General features: G+C 36.5%; 1 protein-coding gene across 1 annotated transcript; it reads right to left on the minus strand.

The window, feature by feature from the left end:
- Window positions 1-7,003: 7,003 nt before the first annotated feature.
- hivep3a (HIVEP zinc finger 3a) lies at window positions 7,004-24,548 on the minus strand (the record flags this gene model as incomplete). The annotated part of the gene is made up of 6 exons (XM_079828531.1): window positions 7,004-7,573; window positions 8,901-9,589; window positions 10,774-10,875; window positions 11,428-11,603; window positions 20,126-20,265; window positions 20,766-24,548. 6 exons carry the CDS (start codon window positions 24,546-24,548, stop codon window positions 7,004-7,006), a joined length of 5,460 nt encoding a protein of 1,819 aa, XP_079684657.1.
- Window positions 24,549-26,203: the final 1,655 nt, after the last annotated feature.

The following is a 26,203-nucleotide window of genomic DNA, read 5'->3' on the forward strand; positions in this document are numbered from 1 at the left end:
TAACGTTATATGGCACAGTCCACGTAAATTGGGGGAAAAAATAGAAGGAAAATAAAATCGGTTAGATTTCAATTTATTCAAAAGATAATTTCTTAAGTCATAATTTAGCAAAAGGAAATTTGAAAAAAGGAGAGAAAATGGCAAAAATCCACTGATGAAGTAACCGAGAAAAAGGAAAAAATGGACGTTTGTTTCAATATTTTATTTTTTGCATTTGCACTATATGGTCTGAAAATTGAATTGTGAAGCGTTACACGGACCAAATTCACTTGTATTTATGTATATTGATACACCGTTTACTATTTCATGACACTATCAAAGTTAACAAAACCCAAGTGCCAGCGGCTCCTACAGGCCTATTATGTGAAGTGTAAGCTGGCAAAATGGTTACATGAAAGGACTTTATTATATTACCATTTTTTAATATTATGCAGCATTATGAAAGAAGTCTCTTATGTTCATCAAGCCTGCATGTATTTGATAAAAAACAGCAATATTGCGAAATATATTAAAATAATGGTTTTCATTTTAAAATCATTTAAAATATAATTTATTCCTGTGATCACAGCTGGATTTTCAGCATCATTGCTCCACTCTTCAGTGTCACATGATCATTCAGAAATCACTCTAATATGAGGATTTAATGTCAATGATGGAAACTGTGATACTCTTTTCAAGATTCTTTGATTAATAAAAAGTTAAAAAGAATACAATGTAATAATATTTCACAATATTAGGCTACTGTTTTTTCTGTATTTTTGATTAAATAAATGCAGGCTTGATGAGCATAAGGATATATATACATACATATATATACATACATACATACATGCATAAATACAAATATATATAATGTGTATTAGATTAGATTCAACTGTATTGTCATTACACAAGTACAGGTACAAGGCAACGAAATGCAGTAAGAGGCTGGTTCGCCCGAACAGGGACGAACAGGGTATATATATATATATATATATATATATATATATATATATATATATATATATATATATATATATATATATATATATATATATATATATATATATATATATATATATATATATATATATATATATATTTACATATTGCCCCTTTTTTACATTTGAGCCCCTGCCCCTGACGAACTCTCTGCACGGCCCTGAGGTACAGGGAGGCTGGGGTAATGAGGTATGAAGTCGCACTTTATGGGGAACTCACTCGGTTGTCACTGTGAAACCTTTTTCAACATGTATAAATACATTTTATATATATATATATATATATATATATATATATATATATATATATATATATATATATATATATATATATATATATATATATATATATATATATATATATATATATATATATATATAAATTTTTTTTACCGGTACTTCTGGTGAGCCTGGGATTTAGTGGGTTTGAAGTGAAAGTATTTTATGAACGTATGCTATATGCGGAGATCACTCACTCAGTATCGTTATCTCATTTTTTACCGAAGTGGCTTTCAGAGGCTTTTGGATCTGAACTCTTTATATCCTATAAAACACGTGACAATAACATTTGACAACTTATGAATGTAGGTTACTTTTGTCCTGCAAACAGTTCTGTCATTTCAGTGTGGGCATTATTTAGAACTATGATCATCATGTGCCAGTAGGGGGCGTTATTACCAAAGTTCTATGGTATCCTCTGAGCATATTCCTTAGGTCACACACACTAATACGGCCTTCAAATGGAGTCAAAAATATAGTTATTTTAAGGTAAAGTGCACATTAAGGTGACTTGATTGCATATATACTTTAAGATGTATGTGTGTGTGTGTGTGTGTGTGTGTGTGTGTGTGTGTGTGTGTGTGTGTGTGTGTGTGTGTGTGTGTGTGTAACCCCCTAGAGACTGTAATATTTTACAAATGTAGGCTTTTCTAAAGATACAGCATTTTTTTATTCTATCTATAACAGTATAGTGCAAATTAAAAGTGATAATGTCAATATAAAATGTAAAGCTTTTGAGTTATATGATTTATAACTCATAATCATTCAACCCATAATCAATAGTCAAAAAATGTGTTAAAACACAATTAAGCCTTTGGAAACTCTATAACAAAACTGATTTTTCTTGTGCTGTTACACATACATGTGCTAAAGTTGAGTAGCAAACATGGGCAAGTCAAAAGAGTTCTCACAAAAGCATACAGAGAACCCTCAATTTCCTGCCAAAGACTTGCAAGATGACCTGATGAAAGGAGGAAAAAAAACATTTCAATGCAGAGTATAAGAAATGGCCTTCATGTTGGGGAATCTTGCCGAATGCCACTTTTGACCAAGAAGAACGTAAAATGCTGCCTTGAATGTGCTAAAATTCATTTGGAGACCTGTTTAGTCCTGGAAGAATATTTTATGGAGTGATGTGACCAAACTGGAACTTTTTGGACCCAATGTATGTCTGATGCACAAAAAAGAAAAAAGAAAAAAGGCAAAGCTTGAGCAGAAGAATGCCATCTCCATAATTAAAGGGATAGTTCCCCCAAAAATGATCATTTACTCACCCTCAAGTTGTTCCAAACCTGTATGGGTTTCTTTGTTCTGCTGAACATAAAAGAAGATATTTTGAAGAATGTTTTAATTTTCCTGTGATCCCTTTAAACATGGAGGTGGTCCAGTCTTATTTGGGTGCTTTTCTCTGGCAGGAAGTGGAAATCTGTATTAAGGACATCATGAATTCTTTGAAGTATCAAGTCATTTTGGCAAAGACGGTGATGCCTTCGGTGCAGAGACTGAAGCTTGATGATCAATGGACTTTCCTCCAGGACAACCATCCAAAAATATAGATCCAAATCAAAGCTTGGTTCAGGGATCAGTCGTAGAATGTTCTTGTATTCAGATTTTAATCTCATTGAAAATATTTGGTAATTTAAAGAAAGCAGTGGTAATGTGAAAACCAAATATTATCAGTGATCTGGAAGCTTTTTCAATCGAGGAATGGGTCAAGATTGCAATTGAGAGGTGACAGAAGTTTTTATTTTATTTATTTCTCATTAACTTTACGTTCTCAGAATCACTCAAATGTTTCTATAATAGTTTGATGCCTTTGTTGAATTGTTTTCACAAAATTTAGTTCTAGCAGCAAAATGTTTTGCTGGTCAAGGGAGTTCAATGTTGAGGTGCAAATGCAATGTTTACAGACTTGATTGCATGTTAATTGTTGTTTTGTTAAATTGTTGACACAAAATTGTTGTTAAAAATATTGTCAGTATAAATTAAATTAAATTAAAATGACTGTAAATGATTATACTGTTCATTTACATTAATTAATTTAAGCAATTGGCTTAAATTAAGAGTTCATTTTAAAGCCATTTAAATAAGACTTAAGTGCATATTTATTTGTCATTACTTTTATTGTAATTATATGGTTAAACTGTACTGCCAAATTACAAGCATTTATGGTAAACTAAAATATGCTTTTATGAAATTAATATTGAAACCAATGTCATGTATTTAAATAATTTTTCATTACTGATTTATAATGATTAAGTGACAGTACATTGTATTATACAATACATGGACTTATTACAAAGTAGCAGTTTGTAAGTGTTCTTAAATCAAGAAGGTGCACTCTCTTTAAGTAACTTAGATGTGTGACTTAATATTTGAAGTACACTACAAGTGTACATTCAATAAAATTAAGTGCACTTATTTTTCACAACTGAGTCTCAATCATAAATATATAATTATTGTATTTCAAATGACATCAGACAAGTCAAATCAAACAGTAGTACAAACATTTGTAAACATGAATGTAAAAATGCTATTAATAGCATTTATTATTGAATCCATACATTAACAATATCTTTGCATATAGTTTGAAATACAATTATGACAGAACCCACAATTATTTGTGCATAGTTTATCGAATAAATAAACATAGCCAATGCATATTTAAATGTACTGTAAATTCATGTTACTCTTATATTTCTGATAATACTTTGTCCTGTCTGTAAGATTACACAAGAGATCTCCGTCTATCTGGATACATCACAACGTGAGGAACACCATACTGACATCTTCCCACATCTAAATAATCAACACCACAAGAACAACTGAACCATCAACCAGAGCTGTCCATCTTCAGGGTTTGACCACATTCTAGACTATTTACTGGAAATGCATGAGTGTTTAAATTGCTGGCCAAAAAAATTCTATCGACCATCACATACAACAAATAAAAACACATATACACTGCAATGCCATATAATATAGTATAAATGCATATAAAAACATACATTTGTACAGTAGGATTTCTATTAAGATTTACAGTAGGATATAGATATATTTTTAATGTAATATTCATGATGAGAGGAACATTTTTTCCATTAAATGGTTCCATGCTGTAACACAATAAAACGTGAAAATGGGAGTTGAATTGTATTGGCACCTTTTATATAATTGCATTAAATATATGTAATAAATGTTTTCATTTGATCACACACAGATCACACACATATATGTGCATGTGTGTTTGGTGTGTGTAAAATGTAGACAGCAGACAAGAAAATACACATAGATCAGGAACATAATGTATCTACAGTACATAACTAGGTTAAACAAAGCAAACATTACTTCAGTTATTCAGCTAAGCTTTAGTCCCAGTGACTTGAATCATGGTCTGAAACATTTTCTGTGGTACACAGAATCTGACAGGATAGTTCACCCAAAAATGACAGTTCTGTCATCATTTAATCACCATCATATCCAAACCGGCATGTTAGGCAGAATGTTCAAGCTACAGAAAAGCCTAAAGTGATCCATACAAAGTATTCTGAAACCATGCCACTGTCGTGAACTGCATTTTTGTGTAGTAGAATCTTAGTAGAAAATCAAAAACTGTTAGAAATTACAAATATATATGGCCATTTTCTACTCTGATTTCAACAATCTGATTTCAACACACTGTTTAAAGGGACGTGTCTCCCTTAAAACTTTAATGTAAACAAACTGCTGTGATTGGGTAACGTGAAATAACAAATAACGGTAACGCTTTACAATAAGGTGCCATTTGTTAACTTCATCGTGATCTTACAATGAAAAACTTCTAAGGCATTTCCTAATCTTTGTTTGTTAATTTCAGGATTTATTATTTAAATTAAAAGTTGTATCTGTTGAGCTAACAATGCACAGTATTTTTATTAAGTAGCATTAACAAAGGTTAATACATATTCTAACAAATGCATTGCTCCTTGTTTGTTAAAGGTATTTAATGCTTTAATGTATTTAATGTTACCTTACTCTAAAGTCTTACATTTGGAGATCTTTTGAAAACATTTACTGGATTTTTAGTATTACAGCTGCTGTTAGTGCTGCACAATTTGGGGAAAAAAATTGAATTGTGATTTGCAATTTAAAATGTGATTTTAAAAAATCCAGGCTTGCTGTTCTTGTTTGTAGGGATGCACAATTTGGCCACATTTTTTGTGATTATATAGACCAATTTTGAGCAGACGTCACAGTTACGTCACTTGAGGCTGCGCGCACATAGTGGCGGCAGAAAAATAGCGCAACAAGTTGAGGAAAATAGGCAAAATCCACAGAATAGGACACACATATTTTGTCGTGCCTTTGTATATCACAATCGGAATGAAACAAATATACGGTCTTCATTTTTATAGAATTCCGTCGTTGAAGACCCCCTTTGAAGCTAAACGCAGACGTTTATGTTGCAAGTCACAGACTGGACTGATGAAACCTGCAATGATTAGTCTAATATTAAAGCATGAATTTGATGTAAACAGTAAGTTTACATAATATTCACATATGCAGTTCATATAGTGGACATACATGCATAGTAGTTACAGCATGAAATATTTAAACCTATACATAGATAACTTTTAAACATAGCCTATAACATTTTTATCTCACAATTCTTGACATCTTGCATTTGCGTGTTTCTATATCCCAGTTCGGACTTTATAACTCGCAATTGTGAGTTTATATCACAATTCTGAGGGGGGAAAAGGATCTGTTTATCCTTTTAAGAATTGTGATATAAACTCGGATTTGCGGGAAAAATTGCCTGCCACCATTTTCTGCCACCAGGTAGGCTCCGCCCACAAAAATATGTTGTCGCTGTTTGCAAACACAAAACAGGTCTATAGATCAATATGCCTATAAAATAATAGTAATTATTATTATTATTATTATTTTATAAGCAATTAATTAAAATTGGTATTAAGTAAAATTACAAAACAAATAAAAAACAAGAAATATTACTATTGTAAAAATTACTATTCACTGTCAAATCCAAACGAGTATTAAAGAAAAATAATCTTTCAATTTCTTAATTTCTTCATTTTATAAACCATATGGAACCCTTAAAGCTTCTCTTTTGTTGATAAGTGCTTATTACAAGTTTGGAAAGATGGTTGGCGCATGTTGCGTCCTCAAATGCACGTTAAAAACGAACCAAACCGAGAGAAGATGCAGATATGGAGTTTGTGTGGAGCAGAATTTACTGTGAACTGAGCTGCTCCGAGATGCTGAAAACACAATAATAAGATAATAAGTTGGTCACATGTAAGAACACAGTGCTGCGCTTCACTCTGAAACGCGCAACGCACATATTCATTCAATTCGATCACAGAATTTGCAAATTGATAATCGCATTTAGCCATATTTTGATTTTTAGTTTAATTTCGATTAATTGTGCAGCCCTAATTGCCGTGATTATCTAATTGTGAAAAGTGTTGATTACAGCATTATATTCATATCTACTCCCATTGCATAAAAGGTTGCAGGGCTGAGCATTGCAGCCTATCATAGTAATGCCAGCGCAACTAGATTCCTGCACTTTCACTAAGGCTTTCATCATAACTAACACAGTGGAAACATGTTTTATTTAGACCAAATGCCACTGTGTAGAAAGAGCAAAACGGAACATTCTGCCAAACACGCAGGCTTGGAATGACATATACTATGTATGCATAAATGAGGACAGCATTTTCATTTTTGGCTGAACTTTTTCTTTAACACTTAGTGTCCATGGATGTTCTTGAGCTGTCTACTGGCTGAGCTTTCTTGGGACTTCGGGAATGCTTTCTGTTATTTCTTTGAGAGATACTCTTCCAGGTCGTCATTGGAACACTGGGAACCTCCTTCTTTTTTGATACTAGCTCTGACTGAACCACTCCCCGGATTTGCTCCTTGTCTTCATCGGAGGAAGTGTTACTCTTAGAGCTCATCTCCACCGTAGGCTCCGTGAACACTATCAGCTGATTTTTACGATGAGGAACTTGAACTGTAGGACTCCCATCAGCCCCTTTCTCCTTTGTCAGCACAGTGACAGTCATCTGGGCCACACTGTGGTTCAGAGATGCGCTTCGGAGCATATTGGAGCGTGGCTGCACCATCTGGATCCCGCCTATAGGAATCGTGAGGCTGAGATTGGGAATCATCACCTGGGGCTGGGAGTGCAGGGGCAGGTGACTTAACACACGCTGACCTTCCCTCGGCTGCATGTTCCTGGAGAGACGCCCATGTGACAGAGGCCAAGACTGTGTCATGTTGGTCCTTCTCTGAGGACTGTGTGTTTTCTCCTTGAGGGGAGCGGGAAAGACATTTTTTTAGTGAAATCACGAAGTAGTCTGTTGGATATTGTAGAGTGACCACTAGTGCGGTCATCTTTATTCTAGGCAAAGGACGTTATTTCTAAACAGTGTGGTTAAACTTTTTTTCCCGGCTAGAGTTGACAGCTAAAGATAGTCCTGGTTCATCCCAAATTAGCACTTCACACAGTAGATGGTAAACAGATGAGTATATATTCATAATTTCATGGGTTAGTATCTAAGGTTTTGGCTTTAATTGTATGTAAAGACCGGTGGCATGACTATTTGTAATTGTAGGTGCGACACTAAAATAACACACTGTGTGCTTTTAGAATCAAGATATTTGTTTTTTGATGTTTATCTTGGATATATTCGGGTGTCTTGTTTTCAGACGAATTGCTGTTTTGTGCACTAATAAAAAAAACTTTCTATAAGTGGAGTAAAACAAACTTAGACAAAGAAAGAAGCATCTACATATTTAGCTATCAAGACTAGAAACCCACAATTTACTCACTGCTGAAACAAGGATGAATGGATGTTAAAAGAGAGCATGGCTCATTCTAAGAAACTATGTATTTTCTGAGAAAACTACAAATATAGAAATAAAAGCTAATTCATAATCTTAATAAATACTATAATTAATTATATTTTAAATATGATATATGGTTAAATATAAAAAAAATGATACTTTGGACCAACTTAAAAAATATTTGTTACAGCCACAATTAGTCGTTTTTATCAAATGTTTTCTCAGATGTTATGGTTCAGTTTAAACTTTTGATTGAATTTTGATTTAATATTAATCAAAGATATTTATTTTCCCAAAGACACAAACATTTGTTTATTATAAAGGCCATATATCAACATATTAGTCTATACTATAATTAAATACAACTGAAATACCTTAATGTTTATTTTGATGTATTTTTAAAATATGCATATTTTCTGTAATGTACTAAAAAAGCTAAATAAAAAAAACCCAGAAACATTAATAACACCCTAAATAATTTCAGCAGTCAGTAAAGCTGGCCAGTTTGTATTTTCTGCACATCAACATTCTGTTGTCAAGTGAAAATACTATTTTAATAATTTCATATATTTTTTTCTCTATGGGTGTTATTTACTTTCAGACAAACTGAACAAAACAGGAAACCATTATCAGACTAATATAAATATGCACTTTAAATAAATGGCACGGTCGTTTCACTTTTTCAGTGCTGGTTTAAGCTGGTAAATTTCTCTTTCAGACGTTTATCAGTATTAGGGTTACTTGTTACATCTTACATTCAGAAAGAAAGATCTACATAAAGATACTCACCGGTTTGGTCTTGAGGTTTAATCTGTTGGGTGAGACTTTTGTAGAATCTCTGGGTCTATCAGCTTGGCACTGAACAGTCACACTGGCCCCAACAGTCAACGCAAGTGGACAACGGTGAGATGAAGGTTGTATCGGTGACAAGGCTCTAATGGGGGACACGCGTCTCCCTGGGAACGATGAGGCTGGGTGTTTAGAAGGAGACAAAGAGGACATGCAAGATGATGGAGAGAGACTTGATGATGGAGAGAGATGTCTTGGAGAGGGACAGCGTAGAGGGGACATGTCTCGTTGAGGAGACTGTGGTAAAGCAGGGGACATTTGCAGACCGGGAGACAGGCTGCGGATGGGGGACGAGCATTTCCCAGTGGTGGGTTCGAGGTGTGGAAGGGTTACTATAGACTTTGTAGTCTTCGGAGAGGCAGCTTCTCCATAGTGGCTTGGTTTTCGAGGGCTCATACTGACAGGCGGTTTGGGATGTTGTTCCCAGCCTGGGTTTGAAAGGCCTGAGATGTCACAGGAGCCAGACTTATCTCTGGAGAGAGATGTACTCTTAGACGATGAAGAGGAGCATGAAGCTTGCTCGTCACCCTCATCATTATCATCAGCCTCGTCCACATCTGTCTCCTCTGCATCTGAGAACTGGTGCTCTTCCAACAGATCCGTCTCAAGGAAACGTTTATCACTGTCACCTACAGCATAAGAGAGTCACTGTATCAGCTTTCATTTGGTACGATTAATTATACAAAAAAGACAAATACATTTAACCAATTCAATCATGGATTAAGTAACCATACTGAATCCATATGCTACAATAATCCGTGGTATATGCAATTATTTCCAAATAATCAGATTAACCCGTGTATCATATAATTTGCTTTGAGTCAAATTGACCATTTTTTATAGGGATAGTTCACCCAAAATTTAAAATTCTGTCATTAATATTACTCACCCTCATTTCCTTTCAAACCTGTAAGACCTTTGTTCATCTTTGGAACACAAATTAAGATATTTTTGATGAAATCCAAGAGCTCTCAGGCCCCTCCATAGACAGCCATTTAATTAACACTTTCAAGGTCCAGAAAGGTATTAAAAATATTGTTAAAATAGCACATGACAGCAGTCGTTCAACCTTCATTTTATGAAGCGACGAGAATACTTTTTGTGCGCGAAAACAAACAAAAATAACTTTATTCATCAATTTCGTTCAAGCCTGAGTCAGTCTCTTACACAGTTTCCACTGTAAATAGTGCAGCACTCTCGAGATCTACGGCAGGTTCACATGAGCACCACGATGCATGAGCGAGATACAACGCAAACAGCGTAGGAGACTGGCACAGGCCAGAATTGTTGAATAAAGTCGTTATTTTTGTTTTGTTTTTTGCACACAAAAAGTATTATTTTCACTTCCTTAAATTAAGGTAGAACCACTGGTCACATGGACTATTTTAACAATGTTTTCAATACCTTTCTGGACCTTAAAAGTGTTAATTAAATTGCTGTCTACGGAGGGATCAGAGAGCTCTCGGATTTCATCAAACATATCTTCATCAAACAGGTCTTACGGGTTCTCATTTGTGGGTGAACTAACCCTTTAATGCTTTCAACAAACAGTACTTTAAAAATAAGTTATTAAGTAACTTATATTTCAGACAAACGTGTCTGAATTTATATATATATTATACATGTACATGGCTGCTGAAAATTCAGCTTTACCATAACAGAAATAAATACAATTTTAAAACATATTAAAATAAAATAAAAAAACAGTATTTTTTTATTGTAACAATATTACTGTTTTACTTGTGATCAAATAAACGCCTTGGTGAGCAAGAAGAAGAGACTTCTTTCAAAAACATATTTTTTTGTTTCTCACCTCCCTCATCTGTCTCAAGCTCGCACTGAACTGGTCCTGGAGCAGTTCCCTCTGGACACCTCTTCCCATGAGCCTTTGACTTCATATGTTTGGTTAAATTCCCTGAGGAAAGCAGTATGAGAGCTTCAACATGGGAATGAAAAAAAAGAAACTTATTTATATCAAGTGAGTCCCTTTGAGAGTACAGGTGTAGACTTAGTTAACCATGTCCATATAAACAACCCCTGATGTCATTGAACTAGTGATATAATAACATCTATTAGAAACCACAATTTTTCTTGTGTTGACAATATTTCTACGACAGGACAGGGGGCGCATATTGATGATCCTATTCTACTCTACAGTACATTTTATTTGACAAAATATTTGCATAAACCCTTGAGCAGGAGATTGTCATCTATATTTTTGATGAATTTTCCTGAAAGTGAAAGACTGTACATTTTAATTGTGTACGTATATCTGCATGCTAAAAGTTAAATTTGTCTTTTAGATGTCTACTACGTATAATAGAGGGGCTCAAAGTTAATATTAGGCCTAATATTTTTTATGAATTTGTAAAAAAAAAATAATAATAATAATAATATTAATAAAACATAATATAGATAGACATTAACTTAAAGCCACATATCTCCATTCATCAGTTGTGCAGCATACCTTTGGTTTTGAAGGCAAAGTTACAGTGCTGGCAGACGTAAGGTCGATCGTCCGTGTGTAGTCGTATGTGTTTGCGCAGCATGCTGGGTTTCTTACAGCGTATCCCACACTCTTCACATACATATCGTCCTCTCCCCCGGCCACGTACATACACGTATTCCTCACTTGACCTGTAGCTGAAAAACAAAACATAAAAGCTGAAAGAATATGTTGTGTGAACCTTCACTGGGCTTTGCCCATGATCAGGAATCACTTACAGATAACAGACTGATCCTTATAAGATGAACTACTAAAGGGAAAGACTATAGATAACCCACAAATGTCTTTCTTTCTTTTGTCTTTTTTTGGTGAAACAGAAAAAAGTTTGTAATCACTGATGACAACCATGTTTTAATTAGCAAATTAAACACATAATTCAATTAGCGAATAACCCCCCCCCCCCCCCCCCCCCCCCCCCAAACAAAGCGACCCCATGGCTTCAGAAGACTTGGAATTGGTCACACAAACCGTATGAACTACTTTTGACTTTTATTGGAGCTTGATAGTTCTCGTTATGAAAAAAATAGCACTTTGGAACCCTTCTGAACCCTTGTGAAAAAGAAGTACTTATTACGGAAATTAAATACTGTAAAAGACTATACATAAGTACAAACTGAATGTAATGTTTTCTGGCACTTAATTGCATGTTAATTGTAATTACATGAAAATGTATCATAATTTAATATGTGCTATGAATGTATTATAATTTAAATGTAGTTTTAGAGTGCTTTTATGACCCACTAAAGTAGGACTTAAGTACATGTTTATATGCAAGGTCATATCTAATTATATTGTCTTTGAATTATGATTAAAAGGATCTGCTGATTGTATTGTAATGAAGACACAATTTAGTACGTTATATATACAATTATATATACAATATATTTACTTTAAATTAGTGCTGTCAAACGTTTAATCGCATCCAAAATAAAAGTTTGTTTTTACATAATGTGCTGTATGTGTGTGTACTGTGTATACTTATTAAGTACATATTTTTTATATTTATATATAAAATATTTATATTTATATATAATATAAATGCTATAAATATATATACATTATATGCATTCAAATATTTCTTAAATATATACATGTATGTGTATTCAAATGTACATAATAATTATACACAGTACACACATTTTTTTGGATGTGATTAATCGCGATTAATCGTTTGACAGCCCTATATTAAATGGAATATTGAAAAACATGGTACAGTTAAAATTACTATCAAGTACTTTACATATCAAGTGCTTTAGTATGTTAACACATCCAAATAAGAGTACTTCTTTAAAGCACGGCAAAAGATTAACAAAACGATTTAAAATATACTCTCAATGAAACATTTAAATTGACTTAATTAAAAAGTACACCTTTAAGTGTGTTAAGTACTTAAGTATTGATGTGTTAAGAAACATAGTCATGAAAATGCACTTAAGTCATATTATATATTTTATATATACTTTTATAAGATTTGACTTACACTACAGTTGCACATTTATTAAGCGCACTTCTTTTTCACAAGGGAACACATCTCATTTGGGTTTGGACAAACATGAGGGTGATTAAATAAAGACAGCATTTTCAATGTTTGCCTGAACAAACCCTTTAACTGGCTGAAATGCGTGCAACAAAAAGGTGAATCATATCAGATTAGCACTATTTTTTCTATGTTTAATAAGTTAAACAAACAGAATGGAACTGAAAGGCAGCACATGTAGGTTGACACTGACACTGCAAGTTCTCAACATCACCTTTAGGTTAATTAAAATACCAGCAAAGCAAAGCCTCTGGGCTGGAATATGCGCATAAAGAGGCCTATACATTGATCTCACAGGTCTGTGTGGGAGATCTGATCTCCAATCTATAGCACCTGCATGGTATGCTTTTAAAGGTGCTCTTAAACAACTTGGTATGCTTGGCACAGACCCTCTTTCAGACACCACGCATGCATATATATCCATACGCTCCCCCTCCGCCTACCCACAGACACACACACACACGGGTAGTCTGGCTGGGTATCCACCCTGTTTGTGTCCAGAAAGTCCCAAAACGGGGCCTCCACTTGACCTCAAACAGAGGGCCATTTATAATGTCAAGAACTAGGGCCCCCCTCCCATCCGACCCCCTTCACCACCACCCCGGCTCAAACATGGGGATCTTGCAATGCCGCTCTGTGCCCAGAGCCCGGGCTTCTGTGCCAATGCAAACAGCTGAGAGGGGGGGAACCCTGGACCCAACCAGCAGCTCATAACCAATAACATGAGTACAAATCAAGAACTGTGTGCCAGCTTTCTTAAAAAATAACAGCCATAATAGAGTTCAACTTTGGGGGGTTTCGTTTTTTAGATTTAGGCCGTGCAGCTATTTAATTTGTGGTTGTGGTATGATATATTTCCAAAGTAACAGACTACTGTTCACCACACATGTTAAGACAGAATTAATATGATCCAATAACACATGTCATTTTAAACATACCGGAATTCCAAAACTTTAAATTAAAGTGGGTCCAAAAGGCACTGCAATTAGATTTAATAGTTTCTGAAGAAAATATGAGTGATGCTTAGGCATGCAAAAACTATTTCTGGGCAGTTTTTAGCATGTTTCTTCATATTTGCTAAGGTGCTTTGGGTGGTTGCTAAAACAATGCAAGGTGGTTGCTCAAGCAGAGTCAAAGGAATCCACCTTCAAGACTTAGGCCCTTTTTACACTTAATGTTAAGATGCATTTTCAATGATCCACAAGTGGTCAGTCGACACATCGTTTACACCTGGTCTTAACATGCATTTCTAAATCTCCTGTGACCACTTGTTGTAGACCCTCCCTTCTTATTTCGTCACACTCTACATCACTTTTGTGGGAGCACAGCGTAAAGCCATTGTGCTGCCATTTAAGCAGTGTAAATGAAGCCATTACACTGCTTGCCAGCAAGCAGAAAGGATGATTTTGGTGCACTTTCTCAAAACACGTCCTATAACGGTCACATGGTAGGCCAGTAGGCAGTGAGGGGGCGGTCTTTTGTGGCTGTTCAAATGCATTTAATTGTTCAAACGTTGTTTGAATGTTTTAATAACTGAAGTTTAATAACTAAACTTAAGTATGAGCAATAGTGACAACTAATTATTGAGAGGTTAGAAATGGCCTGAAGAAAGGGCATCAATCATGTTACATAAACTCACATGTGAAAATTCATGACATATGCATTAAGTGAGGATGAATTGAGCAGAAACCACATAATTACCCTTCACCTGAAACGCTGGCTCAATCCATTTTCCAAACTTTCACGCAAAATCACTCCCCTCATACATCAACTAAAACCTCAGAGCTTCCATTTTAAGATGCACAAACCACCTTAACCACATTGAGTCTTTTCATTCTGAAGAGACAGAAATGTCTCCTAAACTCTGTTTCAATGCTCCCCAAAGACCATACTTGGATGGTGAAACAGCACAGCACAAATTATGAGTCAATTTCATGGCTGTGTTTTAAAAATGCTACCATTCTTCAGAAGTGCCGCAGATGGTTGTTTCTAAGAAGACTTGTGTCTTCAAACTGATCTCAGTCACGACAGACTAAGTTACAGACTACATAACCTTTAACATAGGGCTTGAAGCCAGACTCATTTATAGTTTTAATTCATAGCTCAGATTTATCTATTTTTTATTTACTATTATTATATACACCTCCCTCTTTTATTAAAAATAACCACTCACTCTAATGAACATAAAAGATGTTTGTGTGAGGGGGTTAAGAGATACACGCAACTCTAGTTTAAACAGTTTTTTTAATGATCATAACTGGACACTAGACAAAGATGAAATTTAATAAATAAATTGAATAATGAATAATGAAAATCATGAAGTTTCGAGGAAAAACGTGTCATGAATGCTGTATCCGTATATAATTTAGATATGGGTCTTGTGGGGCTTTACGTACAAAAACGCTCAAGTTTAATCAAAGCCCAAAACAATTATGCTTGTTGTATTCTACTCCTTGAGATCTTTCAAATGACATATGACTATCTCAGCTGTATGAGGTTTTTGACATATTATAGTATATAGTACAAAAAAAGTATTTAATAAATGATGAAAACAATTTTTTTGTTTTTAACAGCAAATAACTCTTAGGAGTTAAGTAATATTGCCGGTGGTAAACTTTGGGTTTAAGGGGTTAAATGAGTACAAAGACTTAAAGGGATATTTCACCCAAAAATGAACATTATCCCATAATTTACTCACCCTCAAGCCATCCTAGGTGTATATGCCATTTATCTTCCACACGGATACAATTGGAGTTATGTCCTGGTTCTTCCAAGTTTTATAATGGCGGTCGGCCAGAAGCTAGATATTTTACTTTATAACATGTTAAATATGGATATTTTTCTTACAAAAACCCACCGATTTACTTCAGAAGGCCTTTATTAACCCTCGTAGCCATGTGGATTACTTTTATAATAGATGGATGCACTTTGGTCTTCAAATGTTGGGCTGCCATTCACTGCCATATAAAACTTGGAAGAGCCAGGACATATTCTAATATAACTCTGATTGTATTTGTCTGAAAGAAGAATGTCATATACACCTAGGATGGCTTGAGGGTGAGTAAATCATGGGGTCATTTTAATTGTGGGGTGAAATATCCCTTTAACTTCTGGAGAGAAATACCACAGACATTAAATTAAGTATACTTTGAAATCTTATGTATCCATTTGTATGCATATGCTAGAGTTCATGTCAAAACTTAAGTATACTCTGGGATTTATACGTTCGACTGTATGCATACGTTAAGCGCTCGAATTAAAACGGAAGTATACTTTGGACTTTACGCTAGTGGTTTTCAACTGGTTGGACAAGACCCAAAGTAGGTCACAGGTCTGTTTTGACAGGATTGAGAGATGCTAAATGCAAAATAATAATAAAAAGTAACTACTATATAATTGTGCAAAGTAAAAGAGCAAAATAAATAGGCTTTTTAAACTGGTTGGAAAAACATATATACTGTACATATCTTTTGATGCTCATGTGCAGGTCCATGCATTCCATTAAACTGCATCCAAATGATACATTAAATATGGGTTCAATTGCAAAAAGGGTTAAAATGAGCGGTTAAAACAGCCACACTAGACTTTATTTTTCATTGTCTTTCATTCATATGCATGCTAACATGGGAGACCCGAATACACAACCTAATGCAAAGAAGTTTTGCAGTTTGTTGCAAACAAAAAACTAAAGATGCCCTGCCACACGTATATCATTACTTTTGTGGTAATGTCTGAAGTTCTCCCATGGACTCCGTAAAAATGTTTTGTGGGAAAAAATGCCTTGGTTACCTTGTTTCAAGCAATTCTAGCGTGGTATAGAAAGCCTGCAGGAAGACTCAGCTCGATTTGCATCAGTTCTCATTAAAGGGTTAGTTCACCCAAAAATGAAAATTCTGTCATTAATTACTTACCCTCATGTCGTTCGACACCCGTGAGACCTCCGTTCATCTTCGGAACAGAAATGAAGATATTTTAGTTGAAATCTGATGGCTCTGAAAGGCCTCCATTGGTATCATGAAGCTTCGAAGCGTTATGAATCAGCGAGTTGAATCTGCGGTTTGAATCGCCAAATTTCAGCAGTTTGGCGGTTTGACATGCGATCTGAATCATGATTCGGCTCACTGATTCATAACGCTTCGAAGCTTCATGATGCCTTGTTTTGAAATCGTCATCACTATGTAAGTCGTTATTTAGGGGTTTTTTGCGCACAAAAACTATTCTCGCCGATTCATAAAGTTATTTTAGAACCACTGTAGTGAGATGGACTTTGTAACCACGTCTTTAGTACCTTTTAAGGGTCTTGAGAGTGAACCGTGCCATTGTGCCAATGGAGGCCTTTCAGAGCCATCAGATTTCAACTAAAATATCTTCATTTCTGTTCCGAAGATGAACGGAGGTCTTACGGGTGTCCAACGACATGAGGGTAAGTAATTAATGACAGAATTTTCATTTTTGGGTGAACTAACCCTTTAATATTCAACGAGCTAAGCTACTTGACTCTGATTGGCTAACAGCTAGCCAATGAAAGCCTGGCTATCAGCATCCTTTACCCAAAGCAACAAGTAGATGAACTTTGTTTACTATCGTCTGGATTTGCTGCAGAAATGGCTTCTTCAGGTATATTGACATATATATATGACCCTGAATCTGAAGAGGAGACACACATATATATATAAATATATATAAATATATATATATATATATATATATATATATATATATATATATATATATATATATATATATATATATATATATATATATATATATATATATATATATATATATATATATATATATATATATATATTGCACCACAAAAACTGCAACCAGCTCATTCAGCCATGGTTGTATCTGAATGGTAATTTATGTGCAATTAAACCATCAAACAGTTTGAAAAGTTATACAATGTATTTGTGGCAATTGTCTTCTGACATCTTCACTTTTAAAACATTATACTATTGGCTAGTGGCCAAATGTGTTTATATGACAAAAAGGGCTATGCCTGCATTTGGAGACATGGATAGATAGACATTCAAAGACAAATAGCCTACTTGTAATTTTGGCATTACAGAAGCAAAGATGGTTTGAGCCTGGTAGTTTTGCCATTTGAAATGCTAACTACAGCATGTTCTTATAGCTTATTACATGCTCTTCAGAGTGCTGCAGAAAGCTTCATTTGCATGAATTGGCCTTCCCAACATTCAGAGGTCTGTTAAATCTATATAATTACCGCTGCAAAGTATAAAATGACCGCTGTCAATGGCAATGGGTTTTGTGCTTTTGATTCACGTCTTTCATATCATTCTGCAATAAGTCTGTTTGCTTATTGCAATGGAATTTCATTGAAAGTGAAAGTCAGCTAGTAAGACGTCGCCACGCAACACCTGAAACTGTAAAGTTCTATCTGTGTGGCAAAAACTATTTATTTTGCCAGCAGAAGCCACTAGACGATAGCAAAATAATTTTTAAAGACCCATTGTGTTAAGTTTCTTTTCTCGTTTTGGCAAGTAGCCGTATAATAAGCGGGATAATGTATTGTCCGCCGGTAATTATCGGAAAATAAGTCCCGAAAACTGTCACTGAGTTAGACGAATTCTGTGGGCGCGGTCTCAACTGAGCGAGCTCATGAATAGTAATGAGCTCAGGCAACACCACATCAGACTGACCGGCTTTTGTAATTGACCTGATTTCTCCGCTTATTTCTTTTCAGTTGCTAGAGCTGACAGAGGAGGTAGCAGTTAATTTTTCACATTCACGACATAACACAAACACATATGGACCTAACATCAAAAAATATAAGTAAAAACGGTTTTGTGTGGCAAGGCACCTTTAAAGTTTTGGTGAACTCCAACCTGCAAATGCATATGATGTGACCAAAATTTCTGACCTAAATTTCCTATTCAGCTAATCATGTAAATAATTGGGAATTTTCTTGGGCCTATGCAGTTTTCAATTAAAAAAATGTTTAACTTTTTGTACAACAAACTATTTTGGAACTGTTTTTAGCTGCCACTTATAATTTGGATAATTTGGGTATTAAAGCAAATCCAGCTGAAAACCACTTAAATCTCTTAGATGTTGGTTTTTCATTCATCTGAAAACACCTCAAAATGTGACTCTACTGCCTCTTGGCCATCTCCACATGCCTTCAGCTCAATGACCAAAATCATTGATGCAGTATGGTGTAAATGGGACTCTGTGGGGTTCCACAGGAAGTGACCGCCAGGCTAGGTAGTTTCCTGGCTCGGGCTGTGTAACAGACGGTCCGTGTTGGCTCTGACAGCCAACCGATCTCCTGCAGCGGGGCAAGAACAACACTGCTCAAAATACTGACAAACTAGTGACAGAAAGCCACCACACATACAGTATGAGCAGGATGCACAGTGCAGGAACTACAAAGATTCTAGCTTTCAGATGGGTGTGGAGAGGAGGACATTCATAGCTGCTGTATCTATATCAGCATTAAACTGGATTTGCTTTAAAAAACATTGCTTGCAAGGCAGCAAAAAAAAGTTATAAGTTTGTTTTTGGTTCTAAAAGAAATGGTATATCAGAGCCTTGTTATCATGATGCTCACATCCGTCTGGTTTTCTTACAGCTGGGTATAAGAATCAACAGCTAACATGATATCATCTTTAGAGTGTAAAGACAGATATATATGGTTAAATAAATGCAAGACAGAAACGACCAAACACAAGAAAGAAGACCAATCATAATTCAGTATGCAAAGAAATGAAAAAAAGAAGATGAATCACAAACAAGTATGCAAATATTACAATGTCATTATCACTCTGGGTTTCATTTTGAATGGCCAAATGCTAATGATGTAAGTCCATTTTTATTAACTTTTACAAGTATATTGTTTACAAAAGCAAAAATAGACAGCACATGACAGTACACCTAAGAATAAAAGGTATCTACAAAACAAAGTTTAAATGTAGGTTTAAGCTGAATTTCTTGCAGAAAAGAGTGTAGAAAAGCAACAAAAAATTCTATACAATGCTGCCTTGCAAACACAGTAGCAAAGATAAACTGAAAATCTATATTCTTTATGCTTTTAGACTTTCTTTCTTTTTTTTTGTTGCATTTATACAAGTGTTATGCATTATTATTACTTACCCTCCCTCACAAATCTGTACCCGTGAGCTGTACTTGGAGGTAGATAGTTGGTCCTCCTTCTCCACCGCTGTTTTATTTTCTACCTCTGTCAACTCAGCTTGCTGGGCTTCTTTCGGTTCTGTGGGCTGAGTGGCATGTACCTACACTCGAGAGAGACACGGGCAAGTTCACCAACCCTATTCCGGGTGCCCAGGGAGACAGAGATGGGGGGGGAGTCTCATTCAACATTTTAAGTTTACTTTTTATAAATAAAATGTATAAGTTTACATTTACGTTGTCTTGTGAAGATTCGATTTAAGGATAGTTTAAAAGAGTGGGGACTGTGAAGCTAATTGTGAGATTTGTAAGCCACTTACCTTTTGTATTACATAAAACCTGCCTTTTAAAATACTGAGCTTAAAAAAAACATAATCCCTCAATTTAATAATATTAATGTCAGCTAGCATATCAGTTATTTCAAATTCAGTTTAAAGTGGTCAAGCTGTTTTGGTAACATGGTAGCTGGTTAACCAACTAATGACCAGCTTGGAGCAGCTAGAAACCAGCTACCATGTTCCAAAACACAGCTACAAGTTTACGCTGAATTTCCAAGCAGGGCAGAAATAATTGACTTAATAAATGCAAGAGTTGTTACATTTACCTCAGTCACGTCAGGCTTCGGGGATTCAGGTGTCTCTTGTTTCCTGTCCAGAGAGGGTGACATGTCTGCCATGGTGTAGATGACTGTTTCTGATCTCTGTCTGCAGTGCAACAGGGCTAGCATGTCCTTGCTTGTCAGGCCAGGAGGGTTTGGGTCGCGGGTACTTGTACACCATGAAGAATAGACTGAGTTTTGTTGTTCACTCCTTATAGATGGATTGGGCTTTATGTAGTTTAGATAGCACCAGCTACAAGTAAGGTTAGTGTTAAGAGTCAGAAATGGTGGTTCTTTGTGTTCTGTTGGTAAGATGACACTTTGCTCACCCAGTCTTTCATCCTTCTTGCATTCAATCAAAACTCCATCATTTCCTGTTTCATTTTCCTGGTTGTTCTCCTCCTCTTTCACCCGTTTCTGCTGTTGCTCACTTTCTGGGCTGAGCTCCCCACTGCTTGTGGGGGACAGCACACGTTTGGCTGATCCAGCACATACTGATTTGGATCCATCAGATATTGGTTGTTGGTCCATGATTTCAAACTTTGAGGCCACTGCAACTGAACTGACTCCAGAGCAGCAAGGTTCCTGAGACCTTGAGACAAATGTTTGTGAAACTGTAGTATAAATAGAGCCTGAATGGTGTGAAAGGTGTGAATTAAGACGGACTGGAATTATCTGGGCTGGTAAAGTTCTCAGTAGTTCTGTGTTTGAAGTAACATCAAAACCGAGATTCTGATGGTGGTGATAATGAGTGAGGTATGGTTGGTTGATACTTGTATCAGAATTCACCAAGTCATTCTCCATTGGAATTTCAAGCTTGAGTCCTGTCGACATTGAAGAATAATGAGCTCTTGCAGCACCTGATGGACAAAGCAGACTTCCCATTGTTGTGGGCTGGTCAGTATGAATCAGTGGGTTCAACTGCAACGCATTCTGCTGGGTATTCTCTGATAAAACATCCTGTGATTGTATTATCTGCTTCTCACTAAATGAGTGTACGGTATTGCTTAAAGACACAAGATGGGTGGTGGTTGGACTGTAAGAGATTCCTGGGCTATGGCTAGGTGATGTGCTAGTCCTTTGAGCTGGAGAATTGGTGTTGAAGACTTTAGAAGATTGATCCTCCTCCTCAGGTTCCCTCACTGCACTATGCCTCATTAGAAGGCATTTCCGCCTTTCTCTCCATCCTGCAGGGGTCCGATCTGGAGACAAACTGCTGTAGTCAAATGACTTACTGCGAGTTTCCTTAATAAGGTTAACATTTTGAGGAACATGGGGTGCCTGCTCAGATGCAGAGCGCCTCATTTCTCTGTGAGAATTTGTGGGAATTGTCAAAGTATGAGTGGCTCTTGATTTCCTAGTTGGTGTCATATCTGCATCAGCTTTGCAAGCCTCTTCAAATGAAGTTGACCGACTGGAGGTGTGAGACACACAACTGTCTTGACTTGGACTGTGAGGCAGGGACATCGATTCAAAGCTTGAGTCCCCTGATGACTGGGTGGCTTCTGCAAGACGGAGACGTTTCTTTTTAGGCGGCAACTTCTCAATTGGAAGTTGGGCCAAAGTTGGACTTCTTTGGGGCCATTGGAACTCACTGACCTTTTCAGCATCCTTGATTTTAGGGACATTTGGAGGGGGTGATACTGCCATGGTGTTGGTGTTTGAATCTTCAGTGACCAGAATCTCTGGCACTTGGACATTGTGTTGCCGTACAAGTTTACGGAAATATGGTTTATTTGTCTGCTCCCTTGATTGTGAGCAAGGAGAAGAATGGGAGACATCACGAGAGTGAGAGACCTCATCTGGTCCAGGGGTTTTTAAAGTACTATCATGTTTCTCAAATGAACTAGTATGCTGTATGACAGATATTCCTTTCAAAGCACATTCTGTGCCATGTTCTTGACCTAATTCACTGGTCCCTTTAATAGGCTGTTCACAAGATGGTGTATATCCTTTGAGTGATATATAAGAAACCGATGGTAAAGAAGGATCATCAAGTTCGATACTCTCTTCTTTTCTTCTTTTTCTAAATGCAAAAGCACCAGGACGAGTTGTGAATGTTCTTGTGTGTTCTTCTACTTGATTGACTGGAATGTCAGTTTGTTGAGAAATATGAACCGTGCAGCAGTGTTGTTTGTGTGTTTGATATCTCTCCCAGTCATTAAAAGCCATACCACATGCATCACACTCAAGTGGCTCTTGTTTCTGGCTGGGATCAGGCAGTGCAGGAACTGAGGGATGAAATGATGAGCTAGAGTAGGGATGTTCGTCTATGGTTATTTCAGCACCGATAGGCAATTCAATAGCAGGCTGTCGTCTTAGCATACCATGACGCCGATTCTGAACTGGTTGCTGGTCATCAAAGGATTGGCTAAGGCGAAGGCTACGAGAAGTTTCAGACACATCACTAACACTTGCATCTGAGGGCATAGAGTGACTTCTCAGGAGAGGAGCAGTTGACGTGGGGTCAGTTTGTTGCATACTGAGAGAATGGTGCTGAAATTTCTCACAAGGTACACCAAGAGTAATGGAACCACTGCTCTTTGTACTTGCATCTATTTCTTTTGGACTGTGAAGAAATGGCTCTTTAGAAGAGGCTGACTTTAGTTCTGTGCTGCTTCTCCTAGAGAGTGAGAACCTTCTTGGTTTGACACTGTCAATCTTACTGGTGTCTACCACAGCCTCATTGATGGTGATGAGTTTTGTTATGTGGTCAATAACTTGCTTTTTAGGCACAGAGAATGGAATTCTTTTACTTTCTTGCCCAGCAGGATTGGCATGTTGCTGATGAGCAGTCCTTTGTAATTGACCAAGACGACCAAACTTTCCAAGGATGACCTCTGCATAGCTTTTGGCACTTGTGTTTGGTGGACTATCTTGAGAGATTTCTGTGCTCTCAGATCGAGAAAAATAGCCTGACTCTGTGCTACCTTTGCTACTTAGACCAAATGATGAGGATGTTTCATCAGATGATCCTATAGGTGTACGTCTTCCTCTGCTAAGTCTCATTGCAAGTCTCTTTTTAACTGCATGGGAATCCTCTGTACCTTGTAACTGTCCCTCAGAGCACTTTTCTGTAGTATTTTGCTTTTGAATGGGCATCCTTTGTTTTTCTAAAAAGGAAGATGGTTGGCTTTCTTCATCTGATTCTGTAAGTGGCTCCTCTGAACAACTTATACTTGGTCCCTCCCTGTCTGCAGTCAGACCAGCTTTCACCCTATGAGTATGTGACTTTCGGTGCTTGTACAGGTTACTTTTAGTCTTGAAGGAGAATCCACATGGTGCACATGGGTAAGGTCTCTCTCCAGTGTGGGAACGAATGTGTTTTTGAAGCACACTGGGCTTGGCACAAGCACGACCACAGTATGAGCACACATACTTTCCAGGCTTTTGAGGTTTACGCTCACGTTTTTGTCGAGGTGTACCTTCCAGGGCCTCATCCATGGAACAGGATGGTATAGCAGATACTGCTGAGGATGAAGCTCCAGATGGCATTTCACTAGGCTGTCTCATGTTATCATCAAGATATTCAAAACTACCAGATGCCCTTGGTGGCTTTCCATCTTCAACAGTGTCTGTCTCCTGAGCAGTTTTCTTCTGTAATCTGAGACGCTTTCTCTCAAGATTAATACGTTTTTGCTGTTGTGCATGATGTTGCTGGGTGGCCTTGTTCTGGTCATGATACTGTGGGACTGAATGAGGCTGGGGGCTGTCCACTGGGGTCTCATTCTGCTTTTCTAAACATGCAGATTGCTCCCCTGTGGTCAACTGGCTATGCAAGGCCTCCATAAAATGGGATGAATCCAGACTATGAATGACCAATTAATTGAATTAATTCAGAGCATTGCTTAATAATTTGTTTCATTCAACATATGCATGGATTGTACATATCTGTCACAACTGGAGCATTCTGTATACATTATTGCTTGATGTGAGAAGAGCTTCTTCAAATTAATTGTATGGAATACCACCACAACTTTTTTTCAGTTACAGATAATTACGCCTCTTCTGTTTCTTGTCCTTTCTTGTCCTTGGAAATTCATGGCAACTATGTTTTCCCATGAGTGCCCTGGCTGGTTCTCAAGTTCCTGCGTTCTGAAGATGCTTTATGTTCTGCCTGGTTCAGGTGATGATCCACTTTAGAGATTCAAATTCTGGGGAATACCAGAAGGCAACAGAATTAGTCAGACTGTCAATTCTACATTATAATTGCTGATAGAATATAATGCACAACACACCCTATACTCATGTGTAGCAAAGCTCAAAGCCTCCAGACCACACAGATCATGCACACAAAATAAATATGTGAGCATTTGAAAGAAGTAGCCTGTCAGTCAGACAGATCAAAGTTATTGACCTGAATTTGTGCTAGGTATTACCAATACTGCAGAAAGACTGGCATGTTACAATTTTTTTTATTTTAGTCGACTTGGTACCAAAGTACCAAAACTTCTGAAATCACTAAATCACTTAATGAACTACATCTAATGGGATCTTAGCTAACCTTATTCCTGCTATTAACATGCAGTTGTTCACATTGACTGTTACACGTAAATTGGTTAAAAAAAAACTGTCTAACTGGACTAAAAGTAACACTAAAGTGTCTGTGTACATGTATGTGCTTATAAAAAAGGATTAAAATTATTTGTAACAAAGAGTAAAGACTACAGGTTCTTTGGTATTCTTAACTAAAGCACAATTTAATACAGCATTCACTGACTCTGACACTACTTTCACTAGAACACAATAAGGAATCAGGCATCCCACTCACTGACCAGCTGGTATTGGCACCCACGCTTTGCTTTAGGGGGCGGTTAGGTGTGGAATCACAGGAGATCCTGCTGGTACATATCAAAATCCCTGCCAACTATACATTCCAGCACAATGCTTGTATGAATCCAACTCTAAGTGATCACAGACTTCCAATTATAGTAAAAACAGATGAGTGTATGATTTAAGAAACCTGTATTGTGGAGAGTAGATAATCTGACAGGTGACAATTATATTCAATAATTCAAAATATTTGATTCATGGAAAATTAACTGATAGCATTGAAATACTAAATACATCTTTGTTTTAACAAAAGGGCACTGTGATTTGAAGACTTCTAACAAAGTAAGAAAACTGCCTGGGTTGTATTCACATGTCACTCTGTGGCTCATGGTTTGTTCGGTTTGATGAGTATATGTAGGTCGGACGGATAGTGTAGGAGGCCTAAAACATGGTGGTTGTCTGGACTTGGATGTGAGTCAAGCAAGCATTCATCTCTCTAGAACCACCTGTTCTGTCCTCCCACTCAAAAACACTGGCGACCTTGAATCACAGACTGCAGTGGCACATCATAATGACTCATTTTAGCTCAACTACAGTTCTATAACTGTTCCACAATTCTGTATTCAAACTACACATATTGCTTCAACAGAGAGACTGATCTGTTCTCTCTG

This window comes from Gobio gobio (assembly GCF_949357685.1).
Source record: "Gobio gobio genome assembly, chromosome: 11".
Lineage (NCBI taxonomy): Eukaryota > Metazoa > Chordata > Actinopteri > Cypriniformes > Gobionidae > Gobio > Gobio gobio.